Raw genomic sequence first — 22,415 nt, 5'->3', positions numbered from 1 at the left:
AGACATTTCCAGAGTCCTCACCTCTCCAGTTCTGTCCATCTGTTATTGCCATAGATAAGAATGATGTAATGTGACGTCATCAGAATCTCTCACCTCTCCAGTAAGCCGGAAGAGGATCTCTAGGGTGAGGTGTAATATCCTCTCCGCCATCTTGTCTCTGTCCACATCCATCTTTGATGGGTAAATCAGGAAAATTCTCTTATACAGAAGATCTTCACTGAGAGGATCCGATATTGTAGAGACCTGAATGAGAAGATGAGCCGATGTAACATAATAAAAATTCTATGTAATAATACAACTACTGGAGATAATAAGCCAATAAGGGAAACATATGAGGAGATTTATTATTTTACAGTATTTAGTTTTCTTCTTTACATCTACTAATAAAACCTACTGTTAAATATTAATTCTTCATATTTTCAATTCTGTGCTGAATACATTCCCCCGTGAAAGGTTTAGCTGACATTACATATGTTATTTCTGTATATTTAGCTCAGGGTAGATGTAACACCATATAAAGAAAACGTCCTATGTGGGACATATATAACCACATGACCCACAGGAAAGGGGTCTCACATTTAACATGGACACCAGGTTGTACGACGCGGAATAGCTGACATGCGAGTTAACCACGAGCTTGTTCACGGACTTAAACTACCGTATTTTCCGCTTTGTAAGATGCACTTTATTTCCCCCAAATTTGGGGGGGAAATGGGGGTGCGTCTTACAAAGCGGATATACCACTTACCATTACAGGCTGGGATGAGGGGGTGTCCGCCGCCGCCCGCCACCGCTGTCACCTCGCCTGCCACCGCTGCTGCCCCGGGTGATGCTGGAGGCTCTGGTGCTGCAGGGGGCTGTGGCGACATTTTGTGAAAGACCAGAGCCCCCCAGCAGTTCGTCCATGCGTTCCTGTATGACTGACTCCGGGAAAATGGCCGCCGGAATCTCGGGAGATGAGATTTCAGCGCTGAGATCTCATCTCTCGAGATTCCGGCGGCCATTTTCCCGGAGTCAGTCATACAGGAACGCATGGACGAAGTGCCGGGGGCTCTGGTCTTTCACAAAATGTCGCCAGAGCCCCCCGCAGCACCGGAGACAGCCCTGCAGACCCCCTCATCCCAGCCTGCAGCACAGGAGCCCCCTGCAGACCCCCTCATCCCAGCCTGCAGCACAGGAGCCTCCTGCAGCACCGTAGCCCCCCTGCAGACCCCCTCATCCCAGCCTGCAGCACAGAAGCCCCCTGCAGAGACCCTCATCCCAGCCTGCAGCAATGCTCCACTCCTGCCTCCAGCAACGACCCTGGGACCCTGATCCACCGCAGCCACAACCCCTGGTAAGTAATAAGACGCATGGATTATAAGACGCCCCACCAATTTATTAAAAAAAGTTTTTTTCTATTTTTCTCCTCAAAATTTGGGGTGCATCTTATAATCCGGAGCGTCTTACAAAGCGAAAAATACGATATTTATATGGACAGAGACAGACACAACCTACCATTCAGAATCCCAGGAACAAACTTTGATATGGACAATCTCTTTGTAACTATTTCACCTATTTTATGTCTACAATTATGCTTTTTGGTGGACAATCCAATAAAACACTACATTCATTATAAGAAACATTGTGACATTTTCTTTAGTGTTGCATCTGGTAAAGAGTCCTAAACAAATAAACATACAAAATGAGTATATTCTGTATCCATATATTTTAGGCCACAGCAGAGGCGCAGGTAGGGTTTCGGTTCGGGGTGCGAAACCTCTCAGTGGGCCCCTAATCAGGTAACATTGATTACAACTCGGTGACGCACCCTAATAGTGGAGGAGAACCTCAGCAGATGACTGCGCTGTTACTGAAGATAATCTCTACATAAAGACCAACTCCTCATCCTGCTGATATCCCAATACTGAGCCGCTGCTGCCATATGTCGTTATTACTGCACCTGCTGTGTGGTTCCCTGTGCCTTCTAAATTCTAAAGCACCCCTCTATAATATAGTAATGCCGGGTGCAAGTGCCCTAGAAAACAGTGCCCATATTTTGCCCCTTAGAAAGTAATATTGCCCTCTGCATGTCCCTTTGATAGTCAAAGTAATCCAAATTCCCCTATAACAAGAAGTGCCCACTCTACATTTAATAATGTCCTGAGTCTCCCCTCCTGTACAGCTCCTCTATACACACAGTATAATGCCCCTTCACTGTATAGTACCACACACACAGTATATTAACCCCTTAGTAGCCCCCACACTGTTTGATAGCTCCAACACTGTATAATGGCCCTCACTGTAATCTCCACACTGTATGATGGCCCCCTCACTGTAATCTCCACACTGTATGATGGCCCCCTAGATAGCCTCCATATAGTATAATGCACTCCCCATAGGCCTCCATATAGTATAATGCACTACCCATAGGCAGACTCTGTAGCATAAGGCAGCCCCCATAGGCAGACTCTGTAGTATAAGGCAGCCCCATAGGCAGACTCTGTAGTATAAGGTAGCCCCCCCATAGGCAGACTCTAAGACTCTATTATAAGGCAGCCCCCATGGGCAGACTCTGTAGTATAAGGCAGCCCCCATGGGCAGACTCTGTAGTATAAGGCAGCCCCCATGGGCAGACTCTGTAGTATAAGGCGGCCCCCCATAAGCAGACTCTGTAGTATAAGGCAGACCCCATGGGCAGACTCTGTAGTATAAGGAAGCCCCTCCATAGGCAGACTCTGCAGTATAAGGAAGCACCCCCATAGGCAGACTCTGTAGTATAAGGCAGCCCCCCATAGGCAGACTCTGCAGTATAAGGCAGCCCCCCATAGGCAGACTCTGTAGTATAAGGCAGCCCCCATAGGCAGACTCTGTAGCACAAGGCAGCCCCCCATAGGCAGACTCTGTAGTATAAGGCAGCCCCCCATAGGCAGACTCTGCAGTATAAGGAAACCCCCCATAGGCAGACTCTGTAGTATAAGGCAGCCCCATAGGCAGACTCTGTAGTATAAGGCATCCCCCAGGCAGACTCTCGATTATAAGGCAGACACTATAGCACAAGGCAGTCCCCATAGGAAGACTATGTAGTATAAGGCAGCCCCCATAGGCAGACTCTGTAGTATAAGGCAGCCCCCATAGGCAGACTCTGTAGTATAAGGCAGCCCCCATAGGCAGACACTATAGCACAAGGCAGTCCCCATAGGCAGACTCTGTGGTATAAGGCAGCCCCCATAAGCAGACTCTGTAGCATAAGGAAGCCCCTCCATAGGCAGACTCTGTAGTATAAGGAAGCACCCCCATAGGCAGACTCTGTAGTATAAGGCAGCCCCCATAGGCAGACTCTGTAGCATAAGGAAACCCCTCCATAGGCAGACTCTGTAGTATAAGGAAGCACCCCCATAGGCAGACTCTGTAGTATAAGGCAGCCCCCATAGGCAGACTCTGTAGTATAAGGAAGCCCCCCATAGGCAGACTCTGTAGTATAAGGAAACCCCCCATAGGCAGACTCTGTAGTATAAGGAAGCCCCCCATAGGCAGACTCTGTAGTATAAGGAAGCACCCCCATAGGCAGACTCTGTAGTATAAGGCAGCCCCCATAGGCAGACTCTGTAGTATAAGGAAGCCCCCCATAGGCAGACTCTGTAGTATAAGGAAACCCCCCATAGGCAGACTCTGTAGTATAAGGAAGCCCCCCATAGGCAGACTCTGTAGTATAAGGAAGCCCCCCATAGGCAGACTCTGTAGTATAAGGCAGCCCCCAAAGGCAGACTCTGTAGTATAAGGAATCCCCCCATAGGCAAACTCCATAGTATAAGGCAGCCCCCATAGGCAGACTCTGTAGTATAAGGCAGCCCCCATAGGCAGACTCTGTAGTATAAGGCAGCCCCCATAGGCAGACACTATAGCACAAGGCAGTCCCCATAGGCAGATTCTGTAGTATAAGGCAGCCCCCATAGGCAGAGTCTGTAGAATAAGGCAGTCCCCATAGGCAGACTCTGTAATATAAGGCAGCCCCCATAGGCAGACACTATAGCACAAGGCAGTCCCCATAGGCAGACTCTGTGGTATAAGGCAGCCCCCATAGGCAGACTCTGTAGCATAAGGAAGACCCTCCATAGGCAGACTCTGTAGTATAAGGCAGCCCCCATAGGCAGACACTATAGCACAAGGCAGTCCCCATAGGCAGACTCTGTGGTATAAGGCAGCCCCCATAGGCAGACTCTGTAGCATAAGGAAGCCCCTCCATAGGCAGACTCTGTAGTATAAGGAAGCACCCCCATAGGCAGACTCTGTAGTATAAGGCAGCCCCCATAGGCAGACTCTGTAGCATAAGGAAACCCCTCCATAGGCAGACTCTGTAGTATAAGGAAGCACCCCCATAGGCAGACTCTGTAGTATAAGGCAGCCCCCATAGGCAGACTCTGTAGTATAAGGAAGCCCCCCATAGGCAGACTCTGTAGTATAAGGAAACCCCCCATAGGCAGACTCTGTAGTATAAGGAAGCCCCCCATAGGCAGACTCTGTAGTATAAGGAAGCACCCCCATAGGCAGACTCTGTAGTATAAGGCAGCCCCCATAGGCAGACTCTGTAGTATAAGGAAGCCCCCCATAGGCAGACTCTGTAGTATAAGGAAACCCCCCCATAGGCAGACTCTGTAGTATAAGGAAGCCCCCCATAGGCAGACTCTGTAGTATAAGGAAGCCCCCCATAGGCAGACTCTGTAGTATAAGGCAGCCCCCAAAGGCAGACTCTGTAGTATAAGGAATCCCCCCATAGGCAAACTCCATAGTATAAGGCAGCCCCCATAGGCAGACTCTGTAGTATAAGGCAGCCCCCATAGGCAGACTCTGTAGTATAAGGCAGCCCCCATAGGCAGACACTATAGCACAAGGCAGTCCCCATAGGCAGATTCTGTAGTATAAGGCAGCCCCCATAGGCAGAGTCTGTAGAATAAGGCAGTCCCCATAGGCAGACTCTGTAATATAAGGCAGCCCCCATAGGCAGACACTATAGCACAAGGCAGTCCCCATAGGCAGACTCTGTGGTATAAGGCAGCCCCCATAGGCAGACTCTGTAGCATAAGGAAGCCCCTCCATAAGCAGACTCTGTAGTATAAGGCAGCCCCCATAGGCAGACACTATAGCACAAGGCAGTCCCCATAGGCAGACTCTGTAGTATAAGGCAGCCCCCATAGGCAGACTCTGTAGCATAAGGAAGCCCCTCCATAGGCAGACTCTGTAGTATAAGGAAGCACCCCCATAGGCAGACTCTGTAGTATAAGGCAGCCCCCATAGGCAGACTCTGTAGTATAAGGCAGCACCCCATAGACAGACTCTGTAGTATAAGGCAGCCCCCCATAGGCAGACTCTGTAGTATAAGGAAGCCCCCCATAGGCAGACTCTGTAGTATAAGGAAGCCCCCCATAGGCAGACTCTGTAGTATAAGGCAGCCCCCAAAGGCAGACTCTGTAGTATAAGGAATCCCCCCATAGGCAAACTCCATAGTATAAGGCAGCCCCCATAAAAAATAAAAGAATACTCACCTGTCTTCTTCCTGTTTCCTCCGCTGCTCTGAGCGCCCCCACAACTCCGGACCGCAGGAGCCGGGTAGTGACATCATCGCGACCCCTGACAGTGTCGGCGACGTCAAACGCTGACAGGGGAATGATGGGAGAGGGAGCATAATGCTCCTTTTCCTATGCACAGCACGCCAATACAGTTACAGTAGCGTAGCTCCAGGTGGGACTCCTCAGAGCACGGAGCCCCCTCTGCCCCCCCCCAGTAGCTACGCTACTGGGCCACAGGCAACAACCAGTTTTGTCCTCGGAGTCGGCAGCTGAATACATTTCTCATTGACATCTCCTATAATGCTAATTCTCGTCTCATTTACCGACACTGAAATCGGCATTAGCAATACTGCAGGAGATATTCATTACACGTGACAGGAGAAATAACTACTTCAGGATGAGGACGACATCTTCATCTTCTACTACGGCTCTAGAAACATATTTGACCAGAGTCCGTAATTGACTCCATCCATAGCTGCTACTGTGCAGGCGGCGCCATCTTGCAAGATACGGTAATTTTTTTTAATCTCCGCTAAGGTAGCGCCAGCCGCGCCTGTGCCATCATATACGAGGCATTTCTTTTTTCCTTTAGCAAAATGGTGCCAACAGCTGCTACTACGCAGGCACAGCCGGCACCATTTTACAGACTGATAAGTTTATGTATACCATCAAAAACAATAATTAAATACACATTATAGATGTCATCATGCTTCAGCGCAGGCACCGCCGTCTGCCTGCAGAAGGTGATTTAAAAAAAATAAATAATAATATTCTTTATGTAAACTAGGGAGCAGGTCAGTGAGGGATTAGTGACCTGTCAGGAGCCATACTGGTGAATACGTAATCAAAGTTCATGAAGACCCCCCTCCAGGCCGCCCTGGAGCATGAGCATTAACTCAAAACTAAAAAATAAGGATTATCCCCTTAGTGACCGAGCCAAATGTTTTAAATCTGACCAGTTTCACTTTATGTGTTAACAACTCTGGAATGCTTCAACAGATCTTATTGATTTTGAAACTGTTTTTTCGTGACACATTGTAGTTTATGATAATGGTAATTTTAGGTCTACAAATTTTACATTTATTTATAAAAATATCAGAAATTTTACAAAAATCTCAAAAAATTAGCAATTTTCAAACTTTGAATTGTTATCCCTTTAATCCAGAATGTCACATCACACAAAAACATTAATGAATAACATTTCCCTCATGTCTGCTTTACAGTAACACCATTTGTAAAATGTTCCTTTATTTTGTTAGCATTTTAGAAGGTTTAAAAATGTAGCAGTAATTTTCCATTTTTTTTTTCAACTAAATTTACAAAACTATTTTTTTAGGGGGTCCTATATATTGGAAACCCCCAAAAGTTATACCATTTTAAAAACAGCATGCCTCAATGCAATCAAAATTGTTTTCAGGTAGTTTATTAACCCTTCAGCTGCTTTTCAGGAAAAAATGCTGATAATTTCTGAACAGACCGCTGTAGCCGGCAGACTCTAAGGCCATTATTTGGCCATGGATTGACATGGCAAACATCAGCACCACACGATTATGATCTCTGTGTGCCGATGGGGTTAAAGAGGAAGCCCCACACTCTGTTAGCTATCTAGACGCTGTAGTCCTTGACAGCAGAATTTAAGAGGTTGAACGGCTATAGTCGGTATCAACACTGATCGTGGCTGATGCAGCAAGTTGTCCGCTATAGTGTACAGCCAAAAGCTGCTGGATTGTCACCCGTTGGGGGATGCTATTCTCTTATATTACAGGTCAGCAAAAAGACATATTGGTGGTCACTAAGGGGTTAAACAACAACCACGAGACAGATTTCATCAACAAAGGTATCATTTTAATCAGTATAAGGCTGCCCTCACACTAGCAGTATTTGGTCAGTATTTTACATCAGTATTTGTAAGCCAAAACCAGGAGAGGAACAATTAGAGGAAAGGTATAATAGAAACATATGCACCACTTCTGCACTTATCACTCACTCCTGGTTTTTGCTTACAAATACTGATGTAAAATACTGACCAAATACTGATGGTGTGACGGCAGCCTAACAGTGCCAACCTGACACTGGCTGTAGGTTGCTCAGCACAATCCTGCTGACAGGTTCCCTTTAAGTAGGCCTCCTGGCCTGAGATAAGGACCTTATCCTGCTGCTCACCTTAGTGAAGTTTTATCCCTTTAATTAGGCCTTCTGATCCCCCTGGGCAAAGTTAAATATAGTTTAAGCAGGCCTCCTGGCTTGAGCCAATGACCTCTTCCTGCTCTTTGTGTCCGCTATGCTCCCTGCCTGGAATCCAGATTCTCACTGCCATTACATCTTTGCTTTCTTCAGAACGTACTATCTGATGTCTCCCTCCTGGCACACAATTCCATATCAATTCAAGTCTGCGGCCAGATAGACCAAAGGTCTGTATTTCTCACTTACTTCTAGGTTCACATTGCGTTAGTGGCAGTACGCTAACGGGATCCGTTACACAGCGCCACTAACGCAATGTAATGGGTCCGTTAGCGCTGCCATTGACGGCAATGTAACTAACGCATCGCTAACGTATGCCATTTTTGGCATGTGCTAGTGATGTCCCGTTAGTTTCTGACGGACCTCGAACGTTGATTGCAGTGTTCGGGGTCCGTTCCTCGCTAGCGCAGATCGGGCATTTGCGCTAGCCTGATCGCTAAATGCGTTCCCTTTTGGGACATTGCGTTAGCGCAGTCCGTTAGCGTATGCGCTAAACGGATTGTCCTAACGCAATGTGAACTTATCCCTATCTGACTCATCACCAGGAATTTGTTCTCCTGTGTGCCCATGTAGCTCAGAATGAGGGTTCCCATACAGTATGATGGCCCCCACAGACCTCACACAGTATTGTGGCCACAACAGCCTACTACACAAAATGAGGTCCCCCCCCCACTCAGTATGTAGGCTCTTACAGTCCACCACAGCCCCCCACTCAGTATAATGGCCCCCATTAGCCGTTGACACAGTATGAAAGCACCCCCCACTCTCACACAGCCCTCCATTTCCTATGAAGCCCCCACAATTCCTGATATTTAAAAAAAGCACATTACTCACCTAACCCGGTTCCTGAGGTGCGCTGCTCCGGTCTGTGCAGTGTGAGTACTGAGGCTCCATACTACAGGTGTGATGTAGTGACGTCATTGTGCCTGCATTGCACAGAGTCTCAGACTCACAGGCAAAGGATGAATGGTGGATCAGGAGCTTTAGACTACACGATTTACTATGCTGTTCAATTACTGTCACTGGAATGTGGAAATCGATGAAATTGTGATGATGAAGGAGAGCGTGCCTAGTTTCTTGTAGTCGATGTCCACGGTTGCACATACCCGGATGTGTGCGTTCTACGTTGAAGCGCATCACTGTCTCCTATCTGCGACTGCACAAGTCCAGTAAGGCTACGTTCACATTAGCGTTGTGCGGGGCAGCGTCGGCGACGCAACGCACAACGCATGCAAAAACGCATGCACAAAGCAGCTTTTTGTGACGCATGCGTTCATTTTTGCATGATTTTTGGTGCAGAAAAAACTGCATCATGCAGCGTCCTCTGCGCCGACAGTTGCGCCAAAAATGACGCACGCGTCACAAAACGCAAGACAACGCATGTCCATGCACCCCCATGTTAAATATAGGGGCACATGACGCATGCGTCGCCGCGACTGCACATGACGCATGCATCGCCGCGACTGCGCCCGACGCTGCCCCGCACAACGCTAATGTGAACGTAGCCTAACATGCGTTCTACGCAGGAGTGCAAAATTAATTTGGACAGAATTCAAACAATAAAGAAAAGTCCTGTCTCTGAGATCAGCGTCATGTGAGACTAAAAACAAGTATTGCACATCCTCCCATCATGCAATGGGCATGTAGATCTACTTTATCACTACATAAAATATGGGATCTTTGGCCCACAGTATATTTCTCAATGGTCAAATGTGACCCAAATTTCATAATTAGACATACACAAGGATCACCACACTTGTTAATTAGTAAATAGTATATGTGGGATATAACTGATAAAAAATAATTCTAATATTGAAGCTCAGATATCTCGATGACGTACAATATGTGAACCCCATTCACAGGGAACTGAGCAGCAATGGGTAGAGTATAAAATCTAAAAATGTAATCCGGAATGGGGATGTATTCGCACAAAACAGGAATAGGAAATTTGCTCATTGAGTCCCTTAGGGGCCAGGGAATTCAAAATAAAAATCCTCTCGCTTTCCTTTTTGAGAACGCATATATTGTGATCACTTCCCCTCATATTGGGTGTTACCACCTCAATGATACAAAAGGAGATGTCTCCGGTGTCACCTCGATGTACACTGTTCATGTGTCTCACTAATATGGTGTCCCGACCATGGTATATATAGCCCAAATGCTCCCCCACCCTTCTTCTAGACTCTCTCTTGGTATTGTCTACGTAATCTAGGGGCAGGTGCATGTGGCCATATATACAAGTCCTGAGGTTTTACAGTTGGAATAATCTCTCTGGCAAAAGGTTTTACCCATAGAAGAACTCGAGAAAGATTTACATGGACTCATCCAATTACATATTCAACATTCTCCTCATCTAAAGAAACCGCAGATTCTTCCATCTACCAAGTCCCCTTGGGTGCAGGTTTTTTAGAGAATCTATGCACTAAATGGTCCCTAATTGACCGACCCTTTCTGAAAGTTATTGTGGGAGTAGATCCCACTGCACCCCTCAGGTCCGAGTCGACCACAAGTATATCCCAGGGTTTTCTGTGGATAGTAAAGATATGGTCACAGTGATTGTCATAAGTTCCTATTACTCATGATATCCCATTTTTTCCTTGGTCTCTTGATTAGGTTTGGAGGAGTGTCTATCTCTCCCGTTTGTCTGTAAACGATGGTGCCGAATCCAAAGTGTACTGTGGGTACCTTTTTCCCTGCATCTGGTGTTCATGTCTATTGCCAGGATCTTAAAATCTGTGACATGAGAACAGTTGCTTCTCAACTGTAAAACTTGGCCCTTGGGAATTCCTTTTGTTTAGAGGGATGGGGTGGTGGTTATCCCACTTCAATAGGCTATTAGTGCTTGAAAGTTTATGGTAGATGAGGGTCCCTAGGGTCCCACCTCGTTCTTTCATGAATAGTACATCCAGGAAAGGCAACTGGTTATAATTAAACTCTGATGCAGATCTCAGGCCCACTCTATCGATGTTGAATTCCCTGACAAATTCAAGAAATTGTTCACTCGTCCCTGACTGGATGTTAAAAATGTTGTCAACATGTGTCTATACCATACCCCAATATATGGATGCCACCATTTATGATCACCCCTGAATATTGTGGTTTCCTCCCACCAACCCAGGAATAGGTTAGCATACGAGGGATCAAAGGGGTTCCCCATCATAGCACCTCTGAGCAGGTGGAAGTTATGCTTACGAGTGAATTTTAGAAGATCCTCAATGAAGTCATTGTGTCTGCTACACTCTATTGACCTCAAATTCTAGCAATGCCTTACTCCTCTGATACCATCCTGATACGATATATTACTGTACAAAGCCTCAAAATCTATTAAGGCCTGCTCCACTACATGGATGTATACATGTTGGGGGAGCAGGCAAAGGTAAAACAATTTTCCAGAGGGAATATTCCAACTGTAAAACCTCAGGACATATTCCAACTGCATGACCTCAGATGGTACTGTGGAAACATACTGTGTCGGGGTGACGGCAGTACTGTGGGAACATTATACTGTACGGGGGAATGGCGGTACTGTGGAAACATTATACTGCGTGGGGGTGACCGCAGTACTGTGGGAACATTATACTGTGTGGGGGGATGGCGGTACTGTGGAAACATTATATTGTGTGGGGGGGGGGGGGGGCGGCAGTACTGTGGGAACATTATACTGTGTGGGGGGATGACGGTACTGTGGGGACATTATACTGTGTGGGAACATTATATTGTATGGGTGGATGGAGGTACTATAGGAACATTATACATTTGTGGGGGTATGTTGGTACTGTGGAAACATACTGTGGGAAAATCATGCAGTGTATGGGGGATGGCGGTACGGTGGGAACATTGTATTGCGTGGGGGGATGTCGGCACTGTGAGAACATTATATTGTGGGGGGATAGCGGTACTCTAGTTACATTATAATGTGTGGCGGGATGGTGATACTGTGAGAACATACTGTGTGTGGGGGGCACGGTACTGTGGGAAGATGATACTGTGTGGGGGGATGGCGGTACTCGGGGAAAATTACACTGTGGGGGGTACGGTACTGTGGGCACATTATACTGTGGGGTGGGATGGCGGTACTGTGGGAACATTATACTGTGTGGGGGGATGGCGGTATTGTGGGAACATTATAATGTGTGGTGGGATGGCGGTACTGTGGGAACATTATAATGTGTGGTGGGATGGTGGTACTGTGGGAACATTATAATGTGTGGTGGGATGGTGGTACTGTGGGAACATTATAATGTGTGGTGGGATGGTGGTACTGTGGGAACATTATAATGTGTGGTGGGATGGTGGTACTGTGGGAACATTATACTGTGTGGTGGAATGGTGGTACTGTGGGAACATTATACTGTGTGGTGGAATGGTGGTACTGTGGGAACATTATATTGAGGGGGATGGCGGTACTGTGGGAACATTATATTGTGGGGAGATGGCGGTACTGTGGGAACATTATAATGTGTGGTGGAATGGTGGTACTGTGGGAACATTATATTGAGGGGGGATGGCGGTACTGTGGGAACATTATATTGTGGGGGCATGGCGGTACTGTGGGAACATTATAATGTGTGATGGAATGGTGGTACTGTGGGAACATTATAATGTGTGATGGAATGGCGGTACTGTGGGAACATTATACTGTGTGGGGGATGGCGGTACTGTGGGAACATTATACTGTGTGGGGGATGGCGGTACTGTGGGAACATTATAATGTGTTGTGGGATGGCGGCACTGTGGGAACATTATACTGTGTGGGGCATGGCGGTACTGTGGGAACATTATAATGTGTGGTGGAATGGTGGTACTATGGGAACATTATACTGTGTTGTGGGATGGCGGCACTCTGGGAACATTATACTGTGTGGGGAGATAGCAGTAATATGGGAACATTATAATGTGTGGGGGGATGGCGGTACTATGGGTACATTATACTGTGTGGGGGGATGGCAGTACTGTGGGAACATTATAATGTGTTGTGGGATGGCGGCACTGTGGGAACATTATACTGTGTGGGGGATGGCGGTACTGTGGGAACATTATAATGTGTGGTGGAATGGTGGTACTATGGGAACATTATACTGTGTTGTGGGATGGCGGCACTCTGGGAACATTATACTGTGTGGGGAGATAGCAGTAATATGGGAACATTATAATGTGTGGGGGGATGGCGGTACTATGGGTACATTATACTGTGTGGGGGGATGGCAGTACTGTGGGAACATTATACTGTGTGTGGGTGATGGCGGTACTGTGGGAACATTATACTGTGCGTGGGGGCACGGTACTGTGGGAAGATTATACTGTGTGGGGGATGGTGGTACTGTGGGAACATTATACTGTGTGTGGTTGATGGCGGTACTGTGGGTACATTATACTGTGTGGGGGGATGGTGGTACTGTGGCAACATTATAATGTGTTGTGGGATGGCGGTACTGTGGGTACATTATACTGTGTGTGGGGGATGGCGGTACTGTGGGAACATTATACTGTGTGTGGGTGATGGCGGTACTGTGGGAACATTATACTGTGTGTGGGTGATGGCGGTACTGTGGGAACATTATACTGTGTGTGGGTGATGGCGGTACTGTGGGTACATTATATTGCGTGTGGATAGTGGTTCTGTGTGAAGATTATACTGTGTGGGGGGCACGGTACTGTGGGAAGATTATATGGTATGTGGGGGTATGGTACTGTGGGCACATTATACTGCGTGGAAAGATGGAAGTACTATGGGAACATTAGAATAATAATCTTTATTTTTATATAGCGCTAACATATTCCACAGCGCTTTACAGTTTGCACACATTATCATCACTGTCCCCGTTGGGGCTCACAATCTAAATTCCCTATCAGTATGTCTTTGGATTGTGGGAGGAAACCGGGGAGAACATACAAACTCTTTGCAGATGTTGTCCTTGGTGGGGTTTGAACCCAGGACTCCAGCGCTGCAAGGCTGCTCTGCTAACCACTGCGCCACCGTGCTGCCATTATAATGTGTGGGCATATTATGGGCATTACACTGTGTGGGGACCAATAAAGGGGCCCTGTACTATGAGAACAATCCCTTCCCCCACTTCCTGTCTTCCATAGTTGGGTCGTATGTATCTATTACAGGAAACAGAACAAAAACGTTATGAATCTTATAAAGTGGCAACAAAAACACTAAAACCGTCTCAGTGCTGAAGGGGTTAATGTCCCCCACACCCAGTAATGGGGAATCTCCAGCACCTACCTGCACCTGCAGAGCCGCACAGCAGACCAGATATATGGCTGCTCTGTGTGCACAGGACCTGTGATGAGGTCACAGGAGGGGAGGAGTCAGTGGTCACATGATCAGGGGCCTCAGTGTATGCAGGACTCTGCTGTGCTGGTTGTCATGGTGCTGGATGAGGGGAAGTTTATGTGTGGGGTCAGGAGGGGTTTACAGTGTGGATGTAGCAGAGCCGTGTGTGTACGAGGTGTATGGAGCGGAGCCGTGCGTGTATGAGATGTACAGAGCCGAGCCGTGTGTACGAGATGTACTGAGCGGAGCCGAGTGTGTACGAGGTGTACGGAGCGAGCCGTGCGTGTACGAGGTGTACGGAGCGGAGCCGTGTGTACGAAGTATACGGAGCGGAGCCGTACGTGTACGAGGTGTACGGAGTGAGCCGAGTGTGTACGAGGTGTACGGAGCAGAGCCGTGCGTGTACGAGGTGTACAGAGCAGAGCCGTGCATGAGCAGAGCCGTGCGTGTACGAGGTGTATGGAGCAGAGCCGTGCGTGTACGAGGTGTACGGAGCGAGCCGAGTGTGTACGAGGTGTACGGAGCGAGCCGTACGTGTACGAGGTGTACGGAGTGAGCCGAGTGTGTACGAGGTGTACGGAGCGAGCCGTACGTGTACGAGGTGTACGGAGTGAGCCGAGTGTGTACGAGGTGTACGGAGCAGAGCCGTGCGTGTACGAGGTGTACGGAGCAGAGCCGTGCATGTACAGAGCAGAGCCGTGCGTGTACGAGGTGTACGGAGCAGAGCCGTGCGTGTACGAGGTGTACGGAGCGAGCCGAGTGTGTACGAGGTGTACGGAGCGAGCCGAGTGTGTACGAGGTGTACGGAGCGAGCCGAGTGTGTACGAGGTGTACGGAGCGAGCCGAGTGTGTACGAGGTCTACGGAGCGGAGCCGTGTGTGTACGAGGTGTACGGAGCGAGCCGAGTGTGTACGAGGTGTACGGAGCGAGCCGAGTGTGTACGAGGTGTACGGAGCGAGCCGTGCGTGTACAAGGTGTACGGAGCGAGCCGAGTGTATACGAGGTGTACGGAGCGAGCCGAGTGTGTACGAGGTGTACGGAGCGAGCCGAGTGTGTACGAGGTGCACGGAGCGAGCCGAGTGTGTACGAAGTGTACGGAGCGGAGCCGTGCGTGTACGAGGTGTACGGAGCGAGCCGTGCGTGTACGAGGTGTACGGAGCGAGCCGTGCGTGTACGAGGTGTACGGAGCGGAGCCGTGTGTACGAAGTATACGGAGCGGAGCCGTACGTGTACGAGGTGTACGGAGTGAGCCGAGTGTGTACGAGGTGTACGGAGCAGAGCCGTGCGTGTACGAGGTGTACAGAGCAGAGCCGTGCATGAGCAGAGCCGTGCGTGTACGAGGTGTATGGAGCAGAGCCGTGCGTGTACGAGGTGTACGGAGCGAGCCGAGTGTGTACGAGGTGTACGGAGCGAGCCGTACGTGTACGAGGTGTACGGAGTGAGCCGAGTGTGTACGAGGTGTACGGAGCGAGCCGTACGTGTACGAGGTGTACGGAGTGAGCCGAGTGTGTACGAGGTGTACGGAGCAGAGCCGTGCGTGTACGAGGTGTACGGAGCAGAGCCGTGCATGTACAGAGCAGAGCCGTGCGTGTACGAGGTGTACGGAGCAGAGCCGTGTGTGTACGAGGTGTACGGAGCGAGCCGAGTGTGTACGAGGTGTACGGAGCGAGCCGAGTGTGTACGAGGTGTACGGAGCGAGCCGAGTGTGTACGAGGTGTACGGAGCGAGCCGAGTGTGTACGAGGTCTACGGAGCGGAGCCGTGTGTGTACGAGGTGTACGGAGCGAGCCGAGTGTGTACGAGGTGTACGGAGCGAGCCGAGTGTGTACGAGGTGTACGGAGCGAGCCGTGCGTGTACAAGGTGTACGGAGCGAGCCGAGTGTATACGAGGTGTACGGAGCGAGCCGAGTGTGTACGAGGTGTACGGAGCGAGCCGAGTGTGTACGAGGTGCACGGAGCGAGCCGAGTGTGTACGAAGTGTACGGAGCGGAGCCGTGCGTGTACGAGGTGTACGGAGCGAGCCGTGCGTGTACGAGGTGTACGGAGCGGAGCCGTGCGTGTACGAGGTGTACGGAGCGGAGCCGTGTGTACGAGGTGTACGGAGCGGAGCCGTGTGTACGAGGTATACGGATCGGAGCCGTGCGTGTACGAGATGTACGGAGCGAGCCGTGCGTGTACGAGGTGTACGAAGCGCAGCCGTGTGTACGAGGTGTACGGAGCGGAGCCGTGCGTGTACGAGGTGTACGGAGCGAGCCGAGTGTATACGAGGTGTACGGAGCGAGCCGAGTGTGTACGAGGTGTACGGAGCGAGCCGAGTGTGTACGAGGTGCACGGAGCGAGCCGAGTGTGTACGAAGTGTACGGAGCGGAGCCGTGCGTGTACGAGGTGTACGGAGCGAGCCGTGCGTGTACGAGGTGTACGGAGCGGAGCCGTGCGTGTACGAGGTGTACGGAGCGGAGCCGTGTGTACGAGGTGTACGGAGCGGAGCCGTGTGTACGAGGTATACGGATCGGAGCCGTGCGTGTACGAGATGTACGGAGCGAGCCGTGCGTGTACGAGGTGTACGAAGCGCAGCCGTGTGTACGAGGTGTACGGAGCGGAGCCGTGCGTGTACGAGGTGTACGGAGTGAGCCGAGTGTGTACGAGGTGTACGGAGCGGAGCCGTGCGTGTACGAGGTGTACGGAGCGAGCCGAGTGTGTACGAGGTGTACGGAGCGAGCCGAGTGTACACGAGGTGTACGGAGCGAGCCGAGTGTGTACGAGGTGTACGGAGCGAGCCGAGTGTGTACGAGGTGTACGGAGCGAGCCGTGCGTGTACGAGGTGTACGAAGCGCAGCCGCGTGTACGGAGCGGAGCCGTGCGTGTACGAGGTGTACGGAGTGAGCCGAGTGTGTACGAGGTGTACGGAGCGGAGCCGTGTGCGTGTACGAGGTGTACGGAGCGAGCCGAGTGTGTACGAGGTGTACGGAGCGAGCCGAGTGTATACGAGGTGTACGGAGCGAGCCGAGTGTGTACGAGGTGTACGGAGCGAGCCGAGTGTGTACGAGGTGTACGGAGCGAGCCGAGTGTATACGAGGTGTACGGAGCGAGCCGAGTGTGTACGAGGTGTACGGAGCGAGCCGAGTGTGTACGAGGTGTACGGAGCGAGCCGAGTGTGTACGAGGTGTACGGAGCGAGCCGAGTGTGTACGAGGTCTACGGAGCAGAGCAGTGTGTGTACGAGGTGTACGGAGCGAGCCGAGTGTGTACGAGGTGTACGGAGCGAGCCGAGTGTGTACGAGGTGTACGGAGCGAGCTGAGTGTGTACGAGGTGTATGGAGCGGAGCCGTGCGTGTACAACGTGTTAGGATCCGTGTGTGTGTGGACCCTTTTGTGTGTGGAGCCCTGTGTGTACAGACCCCCATGTGTAAGCTGTATATACCCGTATACCCCCAGCTTTGATCGTAGTCCACTTTGTGTACTCTAGTAACAAGCAGAAAAACGCACATAGTTGGAGGAATACCTCATAATGATTATGGATAACTAACTATATATAGTAAGTAGGAGGCATTCGCAACCAGATAATGGGACAATCAGGACCCACCAAAAATCACTATAAACAACCACAGAAAGAATGGTGGAAAAAACGTCCACAGATTACACAAAATAGAAACAGCTTTATTGGTAAAATCTACATACAAAAGAAAAAGACAGGGGCAGGACTGGAACAAGCGGTAAGACACATCACAGCATCACTGATGAAAGACCACACATGGTGGAGACCGGTCACAAGCGCAAGTGCGCAGCACAATCATTACAGTAACAACATGTTAACGTGACCTACCTAGTAGTATGCAAACCAGGCACGTGTGGGCTCCCACCCTCCCCGACGCACGTTTCGGAAGTAAAAGACTTCCTTCCTCAGGGGGCGGTGCTTCTCCATCCTGCGCCCCCATCCTGTCATGAGCTGCTCCATCCTGCGCCCCCATCCTGTCATGTGCTGCTCTATCCTGCGCCCCCATCCTGTCATGTGCTGCACCCATCCTGCGCCCCCATTCTATCATGTGCTGCTCCCATCCTGTGCCCCCATTCTGACATGTGCTGCTCCCATCCTGCGCCCCCATTCTCACATGTGCTGCACCTATCCTGCGCCTCCATTCTGACATGTGCTGCACCCATCCTGCGCCTCCATTCTCACATGTGCTGCACCCATCCTGCGCCTCCATTCTGACATGTACTGCACCCATCCTGCGCCTCCATTCTGTCATTTGCTGCTCCCATCCTGCGCCCCCATCCTGTCATGTGCTGCTTCCATCCTGCACCCCCATTCTGTCATGTGCTGCCCTATTCTGTCATGTGCTGCTCCCATCCTGCGCCCCCGTTCTGTCATGTGCTGCTCCCATCCTGCGCCACCGTTCTGTAATTTGCTGCTCCCATCCATATGCCCCATACGCTGCTCCATAAAGGTTGATGTCCCCCATAAGATGCTCCATAGTATATGCCCCCTATGCTGCTGCATTATGGTTGATGGCCCCCATAAGATGCTCCATAGTATAAGCCCCGTATGCTGCTGCATTATGGTTGATGGCCCCCATAAGATGCTCCATAGTATATGCCCCGTATGCTGCTCCATAAAGGTTTATGGCCCCCATAAGATGCTCCATAGTATATGCCCCGTACACTGCTCCGTAAAGGTTTATGGCCCCCATAAGATGCTCCATAGTATATGCCCCGTATGCTGCTCCATAAAGGTTTATGGCCCCCATAAGATGCTCCATACTATATGGCCTGTACACTGCTCCATAAAGGTTTATGGCCTCCATGAGATGCTCCATACTATATGCCCCGTATGCTGCTCCATAAAGGTTTATGGCCCCCATAAGATGCTCCATTGTATTATATGCCCCGTATGCTGCTGCGATATATAAAAAAAAAAATAACATACTCACCTATCGTCGCTGGGCGCCAAGTGCTGGGGGGCCTGAGCAGGCGGGGACACTGGCGCTGTGGGGGTCAGGTGCCGGAGTTGCCGCTAGCTCAGGCCCCCGACACTTGCTATATTCACCTGTCTGTCCCGTTCCAGCGCTGCGTGCAGCTCCGTGTTCCGGGTCCTCTGGCTGTGACTGTTCAGTCAGAGGGCGGCACGCATTAAGCGAATCATCGCGCCCTCTGAACTGTGAACATCACAGGCAGAGGACCCGGAAGATGGAGCGGCACGCAGCGCTGGAACGGGACAGGTGAATATAGCATACTCACCCTCCTGACACGTCCCTGGCTCTCCGTTGGAGATCGCGGTGTGCGTTCAGTGCTTACGCATACCGCGATCTCCTGGGAGCGTCACTGTGGGGTCCAGACTGCGCCGGCGCTTGCGCAGTCTATAAAGGCATCGGACAGAGTGACGCTCCCAGCCTTACATTATAGATATGTAATACAGAGGATCACTGGTGACATTATACACAGGACCTCTGTATATAGTATACAGTGTATTGTGTCAGTGTATAGGTAACACACTGACTCACCAGTGATGTCTCTAGGGTGAAGTCCTTCATCTTTCAACTTTCATCCAGCACAGACAGCCGTCACTTCTTCCAGCCAGGACTTGTCTCTGCAGGAAATAACACAGTTATCTTGAGCTCCGCTTGCAGAACACATTACTTAATTTTTCCCAACTTCTACATTACACACATGAAGAAAAAAAGGCGACAAAATGTCACTCTACACAATAACAGGACCGCCCCCCCCCCATTTAAAACAGTATACTCAAAAAATAAAATAAATACGTCACTGCAGTAATAATATCCCTTAATTAGCCCCTATGGTAATAATATCCCCCATCCTGGCCCCTATGTGTCTCATTCTTGGCTCCAGCCATATATTCTCGCATCCTGCCCTCATGAGTATCCATTCTGCCCCATATGATCTCCCCATCCTGCCCCATATGATCGCCCCATATGATCTCCCCATCCTGCCCCATATGATCTCCCCATCCTGCCCCATCTGTCTCCATCGTATCCATCCTGCACGATCTGTCTCCAATCCTGCCCCCATGTCTTTCATTCTGCCCCGTGTCTCCAATCATGCCCGTATCTCCCTTCTACCCCCAGTGTCTCCAGCATGTCTGCCCCCAGTGTCTCCAGCATTTCTGCCCCCAGTGTCTCCGGCATTCTGCCCCCACTGTCCAGCATTCTGCTCCCAATGTCCAGCATCTCTGCCCCATGTGACCAGCATCTCTGACCCAGTGTGTCCAGCATCTCTGCCCCAGTGTGTGCAACATCTCTGCCCCAGTGTGTCCAGCACCTCTGCACCCAATGTCCAGCATCTCTGCCCCCAATGTCCAGCATTTCTGCCCCAGTGTGTCCAGCATCTGTGCCCCATCTGTGTCCAGCATCTCTGCCCCAGCGTGTCCAGCATCTCTGCCCCAGCGTGTCCAGCATCTCTGCCCCAGCATGTCCAGCATCTCTGCCCCAGCGTGTCCAGCATCTCTGCCCCAGCATGTCCAGCATTTCTGCCCCAGCGTGTCCAGCATCTCTGCCCCAGCGTGTCCAGCATCTCTGCCCCCAATGTCCAGCATTTATGCCCCAGTGTGTCCAACATTTCTGCCCCACTGTGTCCAGCATTTCTGCCCCAGCGTGTCCAGCATCTCTGCCCCAGCGTGTCCAGCATCTCTGCCCCAGCGTGTCCAGCATCTCTGCCCCAGCATGTCCAGCATCTCTGCCCCCAGTGACCAGCATCTCTGCCCCCAATGTCCAGCATCTCTGCCCTCAATGTTCAGCATCTCTGCCCCCAATGTCCAGCATCTCTTCCCCCAATGTGCAGCATCTCTGCCCCAGTGTGTCCAGCATTTCTGCCCCAGTGTGTCCAGCATTTCTGCCCCAGTGTGTCCAGCATCTCTGCCCCCAGTGTGTCCAGCATCTCTGCACCCAGTGTCCAGCATCTCTGCCCCAGTGTGTCCAGCATTCTGCCCCAGTGTGTCCAGCATCTCTATCCCCATCTGTGTCCAGCATTTCTGCCCCCAGTGTGTCCAGCATCTCTGCCCCATCTGTGTCCAGCATCTCTGCCCCAGCGTGTCCAGCATCTCTGCCCCAGCGTGTCCAGCATCTCTGCCCCAGCATGTCCAGCATTTCTGCCCCAGTGTGTCCAGCATTTCTGCCACAGCGTGTCCAGCATTTCTGCCCCAGTGTGTCCAGCATCTCTACCCCAGTGTGTCCAGCATTTGTGCCACAGCGTATCCAGCATCTCTGCCCCAGCGTGTCCAGCATTTCTGCCCCAGCGTATCCAGCATCTCTGCCCCAGCGTGTCCAGCATCTCTGCCCCAGCGTTTTCCAGCATCTCTGGCCCAGCGTGTCCAGCATTTCTGCCCCAGCGTGTACAGCATTTCTGCCCCAGTGTGTCCTGCCTTTGTGCCCCAGTGCGTCCAGCATCTCTGCCCCAGTGTGTCCAGCATCTCTGCCCCCGTGTGTTCAGCATCTCTGCCCCAGTGTGTCCAGCATCTCTGCCCCCAATGTCCAACATCTCTACCCCAGTGTGTCTAGCATTTCTGCCCCAGTGTGTCCAGCATCTCTACCCCATCTGCATCCAGCATCTCTGCCCCAGCGTGTCCAGCATCTCTGCCCCAGCGTGTAAAGCATCTCTGCCCCAGCGTGTCCAGCATCTCTGCCCCACTGTGTCCAGCATCTCTGCCCCAGTGTCCAGCATCTCTGCCCCCAGTGTGTCCAGCATCTCTGCCCCCAATGTCCAGCATCTCTGCCCCCAATGTCCAGCATCTCTGCCCCCAATGTCCAGCATCTCTTCCCCAATGTCCAGCATCTCTGCCCCCAATGTCCAGCATCTCTGCTCCAGAGTGTCCAGCAATTCTGCCCCAGTGTGTCCAGCATCTCTGCCCCATCTGTGTCATGCATTTCTGCTCTAGTGTCTCTAGCATCTCTGCCCCATCTGTGTCCAGCATCTCTGCCCCAGTGTGTCCAGATCTCTGCCCCAGTGTGTCCAGCATCTCTGCCCCAGTGTGTCCATCATCTCTTCTCCAGTGTATCCAGCATATCTGCCCCAGCGTGTTCAGCATTTCTGCCCTAGGGTGTCCAGCATCTCTGCCCCAGCGTGTTCAGCATTTCTACATCAGTGTGTCCAGCATCTCTGCCACAGTGTGTCCAGCATCTCTGCCCTAGCGTGTCCAGCATCTCTGCCCCAGCATGTCCAGCATTTCTGCCCCAGCGTGTCCAGCACCTCTGCCCCAGAGTGTCCAGCATTTCTGCCCCAGTGTGTCCAGCATCTCAGCCCCAGTGTGTCCATCATCTCTGCTCCAGTGTGTCCATCATCTCTGCCCAAGCGTGTTCAGCATTTCTGTCCCAGTGTGTCCAGCATTTCTGCCCCA

General features: G+C 50.9%; 1 protein-coding gene across 1 annotated transcript in view; it reads right to left on the bottom strand.

The window, feature by feature from the left end:
• Positions 1 to 22,415, bottom strand: part of LOC138666518 (oocyte zinc finger protein XlCOF7.1-like) — a 196,296-nt gene that overhangs the window by 5,643 nt on the left and 168,238 nt on the right. The window contains exons 12-13 of the mRNA XM_069754734.1: positions 14,020 to 14,077; positions 94 to 243 (exon numbers count right to left, since the gene is read on the bottom strand). Coding sequence (XP_069610835.1) covers positions 94 to 243; positions 14,020 to 14,077 — 208 coding nt within the window. The remainder of the gene's footprint in view (positions 1 to 93; positions 244 to 14,019; positions 14,078 to 22,415) is intronic.

The sequence above is a fragment of the Ranitomeya imitator genome, chromosome 2 (genome assembly GCF_032444005.1).
Source record: "Ranitomeya imitator isolate aRanImi1 chromosome 2, aRanImi1.pri, whole genome shotgun sequence".
Lineage (NCBI taxonomy): Eukaryota > Metazoa > Chordata > Amphibia > Anura > Dendrobatidae > Ranitomeya > Ranitomeya imitator.
The sequence above is the reverse complement of the archived record's forward strand: the minus strand, read 5'-3'. Positions and strand labels throughout refer to the sequence as shown.